The 9345-nt window shown below is 35.5% G+C and overlaps 1 protein-coding gene across 2 annotated transcripts; it reads left to right on the top strand.

The window, feature by feature from the left end:
• The first annotated feature begins 1923 nt into the window (after positions 1 to 1923).
• Positions 1924 to 8595, top strand: LOC104249641 (transcription factor LHW-like). 2 transcript variants are annotated; one of them, XM_009806114.2, is made up of 10 exons: positions 1926 to 2752; positions 3656 to 3877; positions 3978 to 4059; positions 4860 to 4901; positions 4981 to 5040; positions 5156 to 6964; positions 7097 to 7198; positions 7574 to 7714; positions 7839 to 7964; positions 8043 to 8595. In XM_009806114.2, the coding sequence occupies exons 1-10, from the start codon at positions 2658 to 2660 to the stop codon at positions 8208 to 8210; spliced, it is 2847 nt and encodes a 948-aa protein (XP_009804416.1). In that variant the 5' UTR covers positions 1926 to 2657; the 3' UTR covers positions 8211 to 8595. The 2 variants fall into 2 exon arrangements, with proteins under 2 accessions (XP_009804415.1, XP_009804416.1); XM_009806113.2 differs by having other exon boundaries at positions 1924 to 2752; positions 7839 to 8595.
• The last annotated feature ends 750 nt before the right edge of the window (positions 8596 to 9345 follow it).

The following is a 9345-nucleotide window of genomic DNA, read 5'->3' as shown; positions in this document are numbered from 1 at the left end:
TTAAGAAAATTAAAGAAACTCATAGAAAACAAAATATGTAGCATGTTTGTTAAGTATAAATAATACATACAAATCACGCAGAACGTCTTAACTTTCAAACAAATAAAAATAATTACAATTTCTTAAAAAAATATTATTAAACTCTGCATTTTACCTTCCTAAAAGTAAAATTCAATAAATCTTATCAATACTATAATTAAACATTACTCCTTCATGAATAAATATAAAGTAGTTTAAAATATCAAATTAATAAAAGCCTACAATTACAAGAGACATATGAACTAAGACATGACCAATAACACGTGAAAATATAAATTCGCAATACGACACATTATTTGAGTTACGCTCAATCTTCGCATTTCTATTGATGAATAGAACTTTTATCATTAATTTGTTAAAGAATTTTAAGGGTCAACGATGCTAATTAGGAAATTTGACATGTGATTTGCGTTAAAACAATTAGACGAGCTCCAAGCATTGGGCATTAGGCGTGTTTAGGACGCATAGTCGGGCGCTTGGGGCATAAACTTCATAGAACTAAGCCTCGCACATGAGCCTCAAGGCATTTTGCAAGTGCCTCATCCAAGGGCGAGCCCCAGAACGAGTTTCAAAAATGCCTTTTAAAATGCTGATTCAAAATATATTACTACTTGTTAATGTTTATTAGTATGGTTTAACTTACGACAATAAATTAGTTATTTTTATAATTTACTAATATTAGTTATAAAATTGACTTTTATTTAATGTATAATGATCTAATTGTGTATATATTGTTACACTATTAGTATATAAATTTAAGTCATATTAATTTATCCAAAAGAGTACTTAAAACTATCAAGAAAAAATCCTCCTTGGTGACTAAATAGACAATCAATTATAATTCGAATCTATATCACAAGGTCTAATCTTTTGTTACTCTCGTGTTGATTATCTGAACAAATGTATCTTTTTGCATTTTCTTGTATAGAAATTTTAAGTTTTATGGCCAAATATAAACATTTTAGATGCGTTCAATAATACAAGTTGGTTAGTAAAAGATGTATGATGTAAAGAAAAAAGTTTGTAAGAATATATAATTTTAAACTCTTTTAAGTTTCAAAAGGCATTATATTAACTTAAAAACGAAAAACGATAAAAATACCTTTTTATTATTGAAAATTATTTAAAATTACACCATTATACTAATTGATTAATAATACTTCTACCGTATTATGAACAAATATACCCCGTGCTAATAGAGGGGCCACATGGCAGCCATTTAAGCCAATTGGTCCATCCGATATTATTCTTATGGTACGGTTATTTTTTGTCAATTACTAAAATAAGACAAATGACTTCACAAAAAATCGATATTATTTGAACGATTATCAAATTTTGTAAACTCCATAAAAATGTTTTCATCGGGTTAAACTAAATATTTTGCATTATTTTTGGCATAATAATGAGTTGCGTAAATGTATTTACTATTCTCTATTACTTATATAAACTGTTTTAATAAAAATCTTCTTTAAATAGTTCTGCTATAGGCATTGATAGTGCATATGTTTTTGCTTTTAAATTGTTTTTAGTTTTGCTTCAAAACACAAATATTATGGGCCACAATAGTATGTATGTAATATACACATATTTAATAAATAGCTAAATACTTTTTGTATCATCTTTGCTATAGAATTTTTAGAAAAATTAATGTTGGTTGTTAATGTATATACAGATTGATATATTTGAATTAATTAAAATTGTTTTCGGGAACAAAAGAGAATGTTAATCTGTTTTCCTAAGAAGAAGCAATTCCCAGATTCCATGTACAGTCCCAATGCACAAAACACAAAAGCCCCGAGCCCCTGATTTTGAAAAAGACTAACAAAAGCTGACAAGAAATTAACCCCCCAGTGGTAAAATCGTAGTTCTCTACTAATTCCAAGCCTCTTTCTGTCAACTACTATACTCTCTCCCCATTGTATGTTTTAATCATAGCCAATTTTTTGCTGCACACTTCCCACCATTTTCTTCTAAGCAGAAGTTAGCAGAGTCAGCACTGAGAAAAAAAAACACTGAAACACAACAGCACTGCTTCAACTACTCCTCAAACCATAACCTTCACAGAAAGCGTTTCTTTTTTCCCAGAAACACACACACACATACAGATTGGTGACATAACATTAGTACATACACGAGAGATTCTTTTTCCCACTCAAGATTCAAGAACTGTCCGAAAAGTTCTGATCTTTTACTTCTATATACACTCGGTATTTATTTTGGTTCAATTCTTTTTGGGGGGTTTTCTGAAAATGGAGAAAATTGTTGTTGTTGTTAACTGTGAGCATAAAGCTTGTGGTATTGTGTAGTTCCCTGTAAAGGGCCTTCTCTATATTGTTACTCCTTTCCTCTCTTTCACTTTTCTCTCCACTTTAGAATGGGTTACAGGAATATGATAGTAGTGAATTTGGATCCACAAAGGAAGAGAAGTGGTGGACTGAGAACTAAACAGGCAGGACGTGGTTCTTGCAGGGGAAGTTAGACTCTTTACTGCAAAGAAAAAAATGTCTTTTCTCTCTTGAGAAATCCATAATAGTAATATGTAATATATTATTTTGGTGCCTTCTGGGGTTATACACACACACACACACACACTGACACAGAACAAAACAGAAGTTGGTATGGGGTATTTGCTGAAAGAGGTGTTGAAAACTCTTTGTGGAGTAAACCAGTGGTCTTATGCTGTTTTCTGGAAGATCGGTTGCCAAAACACCAAGTGAGTTACTGCTTAATGTTTTATTTAATATCTTCCATGTGGGTGTAGCTATATTTTTCAAGCAAGATTAAAGTGAGAGTATAAAGATGTAACCTTTGGCAGTTTGGTTTCTGGTTTTAGTACAAAGTTAAGTGCTTTCTTGTTTTTAACAAAATGGAGAAAAATGTGATTACAAATTTCTAATTTGGATATTCTTTTATTTTGCTTCTTATGCATTGTTTTGATTTTTGCTTACTCTTGTTCTGCTTTCTTTTCTGGCTTTTGATGCTGATGATTTTTTTTTTTCCTTGGCTGATAAAATGGAGGGCAAATGAAAGTAACTACTGAAAAAGTTAAAAGTCTGACTGTCCTTTTATTGCTGCAAAATTGTAAACTGAGTTTCACTAATTTTATTGTGTTCAGTTCCTTTCTTCACAGTCTGCCTTGTTTGACCGAAGACAGCTTTCTTGAATCTGGGGTAATTGAGTTGAAGTTGTGTATTCTGTTGTTGATTACAGTATGATTTGACGTGTAATTGATTTATGGGATATTGTTGTACTGTTTTTGATTGGTAGTTTGGAATGTTGTTGCTGGTCCAGTGTGTTTTGTCTTCAAGAATCTTAATGAAAGTTGGAAAAAAGTAGATTTGTTGTACTCTTACAAAGCCCTTTCAACTGTTATGATCTGCTGTGCACAAACATACTTATTACTGTTTTTGTCATTTTTGTTTGATTCTGTATGTTCTTATTATCAAACTTCTTGTCTCTTGTTCTTTAGTTTCTTGCACTTTTTCCAGCAATCTAGCAAAATAGGAATGCAGAGAGTTGTCACTTTCTTTGAATGACTTACCTGATGTTTTTTCTATTCTTGATTAAAATTTTCCAAATGCTGCAAATGAAAAGATATATCTCTTTGGTTTGCCAGGCTTTTAATTTGGGAAGAATCTTATTGTGAAACTTCAACATTCTCTGGTTTACATGGAACTTGTGAAGTTGAGAATCCAAAACTAGCTTTCCAAGACTGGAGTGCTTGCTGGGATTCGGGTGAGGTTCAAAATTCTCAGCTTCTGAATCAAGCAGGTGAGAGCTTGTGTTTGCTCGTAAAAAGAATGATGATGGACAAACAGTTCAATCTAGTAGGAGAAGGGTATGACCTTTACTAAATGCAGCTTATTGATGTTTTCTGTCATAAAATGAGAGCTGGGAAGAGTTACTTCATATGTTATATCCTTAATTTTGCATCTCAGACTAATTGGCCGGGCTGCGGCCATTGGAAACCATCAATGGATTCTTTCAAAAGGTCAAAGTAAAGATGCTCATCCACCAGAGGTATGTATTTTGATAATTCTTCACATGCTGATGGTCAATTGTTTTCCTTTTAAGATGCCATTCCACCGTAATCTGTAGATATGCATTTCTACTTTCTTTATTGCATTGAAAATATGAACAGTTTGTCACGCCCCAACCTTGGAGAACGGGACACGGCACTCAACACCTTGACATGGTTGAGCAAGCCAACATTCCCTTAACTTCCCATCCATAACCCATGCATGATTTAATATGTAGATCCATTCTTTAAAACATTTGCCTTCCATTAGTTTGAAAACATTACATAAATAAAGTAGTGATTGTACATGCCATGAGACCTTAATATAAAGTGACAAAAACATAATCTAAACCCACATATATCTATGGAGCCTCTATGACAATCATGGAAAGAAAAGGAATGAAATGCCGGTGACAAGGTTCCAGCTATACCTAAAAAGGAAATACCATAGTCTGAAACATCAAAAGATAGACCCGAACATGAAGGAGGCTCACCATTGACTGCTAGGAATGAGGGAAGTGCCTAGTGAAGATCCGCGTCATCCAATGAAGCACAACCTGCATTCATTAAAGATGCAGCGGCCCTTGTAAAATTCTGCTTGTGTGGTCAAAGTTAGTTTTGTTATTCAATTGAATTTAGGAGCTGAGAATCCTGCTAAGGTTAGGACAAACATAGATTTAGATGATGCTAAATATTTTCAATTTGGTGATGCTAAGATGTAATGATATTGGTTTCTTGTAGTATACTACTGGATTGATCCAATGATGCTTAATATTGCTTCCATATCTGGTGGTTTTGTTAGGTTCTGAAGGAGCTTTCTCAGCAATTTTCATCTGGCATCCAGGTATAATAATCTTGATTTTGTTGATATATCTTTATTTTGTGTAACTTGATTAAATTCTTTATATATCATCGTTATGCAGACAATTTCAGTTATTCCTGTTCTTCCTCACGGCGTTGTTCAATTTGGTTCATACTTGCATGTAAGTATTTCTCTTTCTTGCCCTTTTAAAATCTTCAATCAAAATAAATCTCAACTTTTCACCCACGGGTTCTAATATTACAAGAAGTGAAAAATGGTGATTTTTGTTGCCTCAGATACTGGAGAATATGGGATTTGTGGAGGATGTGAGAACGCTAATAAGTCAATTAGGGTGTGTTCCTGGTGTTTTATTATCTGATGAAAATGCAATGAAAGAACCTGCCCCAAGTACAGCCAGACCAGTTTATCCTGGGAGTTCTGTCTCAATGGTATCTTGTGGGAGAGCCAAAGTAATGACCTCTTCTTCAATAATAGCTAGCTGCAACTATAGTGCTAACTCAATTCAGGCAGAGAGGTTCATCGGTCAAACTTCTTCTTTGGCTGGACAAATTCAGGCATGTATGCAGTCTAGTGATTCAACATTTCAAGCCTCTAATATCACTGGACGTTTTGCCAAATACCATGATGACCACTTTCACAAGAAAATTTCCCCAGAAGTGACATCATACATGTCTACAAACAGCCAGCTAACAAATAATGTGATCAAAGCTGAGGTAATTCCACCAAACCCTGACGTATGGACGAAGCAACAGGCTTCTTTGCACATTCCAAAGCCACGATTTTGTCAGGAATCTTCTGTTGGCTCATTAACTCTAGATAGTGGCAGCATAAGATTGACTGAACAACAGATCTCTGGTGAAAATAATCTTGCGAAAAACAATTCAACTCTGCCAAATGGCTTTAGAGCATCTCAGCCAAGAATCGGTGATGTTCTTACATCCAACTTTCATGAAAATATTGTTCTTCCATCCACTGGAGTAACTGAATTGTACAAAGAAGTGAACAAGTATCAGAAATCAATGCCGAGCCCCAATGTTTTCTTAGATGCCATCAGACCACCACACAAAATTATCTCTTGCACAGAGTTTACTGGAAATGGGCTTCAGATTGGTTCTTCTGAATTGAAGGCATCTTCTTCATATGATGTTGTTAATGATGTAATCAACAATCGTTCTTTGGATGGCCGAGGCACACAATTTTTGTTGGACGGGAGCAAAAGAATGGTAGAAAATGATTTGTTTCAAGCACTCGGCATTATGTCAACACGGGATGAGCAACCAAGTTCAAGTGAGTACATTCAAGATGTATATGGTGAAAAACATGAACATGGAGTGCAGAATCCCTTATTTGACAATGCCAAATTTGAAGATGTGTGTGTCCAAAGTCAATCAGGGTATGACTTATTTGATGTTTTGGGTGCTGATTTTAAAAACAGACTACTAAATGGAAGCTGGAGTGATGAGCAAAGCAAAGGACCGGACTCAAACACAAAGGATTGTATTAATAATTGCTCTACTTCTAAAATAAGTCGGGATGCTTCTTCTACAGTCAACCAAGGAAACTCAGATAGTGGTATGTTTTCCATGACTGGTTTTGACCGTATCTTAGAGACTATGGTATCCAATCGTACTACTAAGCAGAGCCTGGAAGACAACCTTTCTTGTCGGACGACGTTGACTAATTTGAGCAGCTCCTCTTCCCCTAATGCTTCATGTTTCTATGGCCGAGTTGGATTCTCCAGTCAAATTCAGGGAGAGCTATATGGGCCTCCCAAGACACTTTCAAAATCAGGAGCAACGAGTTCTGATTCATTCAAATATGAGTGCTCCAAAGAAAACACAGGAACGCATTCTCAAAGTTGTTCAATTTATGGATCACAAACCAGTTCATGGGTGGAAAGTGGCCATGGCACAAAGCCGTTAAGCAGTGTTTCAACAGGCTATTCTAAAAAGCCAGATGAAATGAGTAAAACAAGTCGCAAAAGGCTTAAACCAGGAGAGAATCCTAGACCCAGGCCAAAAGATCGGCAAATGATCCAAGATCGCGTGAAGGAACTGCGAGAAATTGTGCCTAATGGGGCGAAGGTGATACCTCCTTTCAACCTTTGGACATCCTCTTTACTCTATTATTGTATTTTTACTTTACTATTGTCCGATTTCGTTTTATGAAGATTTTGCTCTTAGTAATGCCTTCGCTTGACGATCATGTGATTTCAGTGTAGCATTGATGCACTGTTGGAACGCACGATTAAACACATGCTTTTCTTGCAAAGTGTCACAAAACATGCAGACAAACTAAAACAGACTGGAGAGTCAAAGGTTTGAACCATTTACCCTCATTCTCATGATACTGACAAAACTGGGGTTTCTTATTGTGATATACTCTATAGTGATTTGGTAGTAAAATTTACGGCTGGAGACTGGAGAGCATGAAGAAAGAAGGTTTCCAAGCTCAAGAAAGCTATGAAAGAATATATTAACATAATTACTCTCAATATAAGTTTCAAGTTTTCCTTTCCATTCACTCGGATTTCTTCCGTTTCATCGATTTTGTCCGGATCCCACCTTTTTCAACTACAAGGGTTTACTAGTTTATGCTAAAGATTAAAAGGTGTTAATAAATCAAACAGAAAGGGGGTTGAATTTCATGTGAGAATTGGTTGTCACCTCTGTCCTTGTGTTGTGAACCGGCAGATTATCAGTAAAGAGGGAGGATTGCTTTTAAAGGATAATCTTGAAGGCGGAGCAACGTGGGCATATGAAGTCAGCTCACAATCTATGGTCTGCCCTATTGTAGTTGAGGATCTGAATCAACCTCGTCAAATGCTTGTGGAGGTTGGTATCTGTACATCTCCAAATAAATGATCCTTTGGTCCACTTCTTACCGATTCTAGTATATCTGACACGATCTCATTATTATTCAAAAAATATAATCATCTAAATTATCTGTTCTCTGCAGATGCTTTGTGAGGAACGGGGCTTGTTTTTGGAAATAGCTGACATTATAAGAGGATTGGGCTTGACTATCTTGAAGGGGGTTATGGAAACGAGGAACGACAAAATATGGGCACGATTTGCTGTAGAGGTAACTAATCAAGAATTGGACGAAATCTGCTTTTTGTACTCCCACAATTTTACTTGTTTGTTTGTATTTTTTATACAGGCATACAGAAATGTAACAAGGATGGACATATTCATCTCACTCGTTCGCCTCTTGGAATCTACAGCAAAAGGTGAAACAGAACCTGCCAATGCTAATGATAACAACACAGCAGTGGTGAATTTATTCCACCAAGCAGCGTCAATACCTGCAACTGGTAGTTTGCTGTGATCAACATTTTACTACTGTTTCACTTGTTAATGTTAAGAGCAAGCGGCAAATCATGCTTGCCATGACTAACATTTGCACCAAGATGATCCTTCTGGTTCTAATCGATATATATTCCCCAGAGGTGTATCTGAATCCCCTAATAAAGAGTTGCATGCTTTTCTAATCCATCAATGGTTGTAAACTTGTAATATGTAGCAATCAGATGCTGTAGAATACTTCTTGTAGAGAAAGAAGAAAATGATAGAATGATATGGATCATGTCATAAAAGGGGTAGTTTCTTGGTTTGTTGTATAGGAAAGTTTAAGATGATAGAAGGGATGAGGGGATTTTATTAGCTAATGTGTGTACCTTTAATGCAATTTTTTGGTTTTTCTTGGGCTTTCACATTCTGCTACCAAAGTGACTGTAGTTAGCTATCCTTTCCCTTGAACTATTTTCACTCTGCTACAAAAACCAGGTAACCGCAAAGGGGTACAAAAAGAGAAAAGAAAGAGTAGACATCGTACAACCTTAGTCGTTTAAGGTTCCAAATCATATATTGCATCATCATCATCAAATGTTCCTCTTGTCACCGGGGCAAAGTTAAATTGTATGAGGCGAATTCAATTGAATTATTTTTGCCAGGAAGATATATGTTGTGTAACAAATTTTTTTATGTCAATATATAAAATGTTGAATTATTCTGGCATAACGAAAATTTTCTGGAGTATTGACAAAGGTTGCTCAAAATTTACTTCATGTCCAATCTCAGTTGTGAGACCCTAACATTTTCTTTTTTGAATCCTTTGTTAAAATTCCGACTTTGCCACTCCTCGTCACTCTAATGCAATAACATGGTGACGTACATTTTTTGTATTCTGCTCCGGCATTACTCTTTTCCTTTTCTTGTTCTTCTCGGGGCAGCATTATGATCAGTCTTCTTGAATCTTGCTAGGGTAGCAACAGAGGCAGAACCGGGAATTGAAGGAATTGAAGGTTATGGGTTCTGATCTTGTCACCAAACCTCAAGCCGAATTGAAGGTTGTGGGTTCTGATCTTGTCACCAAAACTCAGCTCATTTTAATTCTGATCCATATTTTACCCATTATCTGGTAAAGCATTGAAAGCCCCAAACTAATTTGGATTTGGGTAGCA

This window comes from Nicotiana sylvestris, chromosome 6 (assembly GCF_000393655.2).
Source record: "Nicotiana sylvestris chromosome 6, ASM39365v2, whole genome shotgun sequence".
Lineage (NCBI taxonomy): Eukaryota > Viridiplantae > Streptophyta > Magnoliopsida > Solanales > Solanaceae > Nicotiana > Nicotiana sylvestris.
Note: the sequence above shows the minus strand (reverse complement) of the source record. Positions and strands in the feature narration are given on the sequence as shown.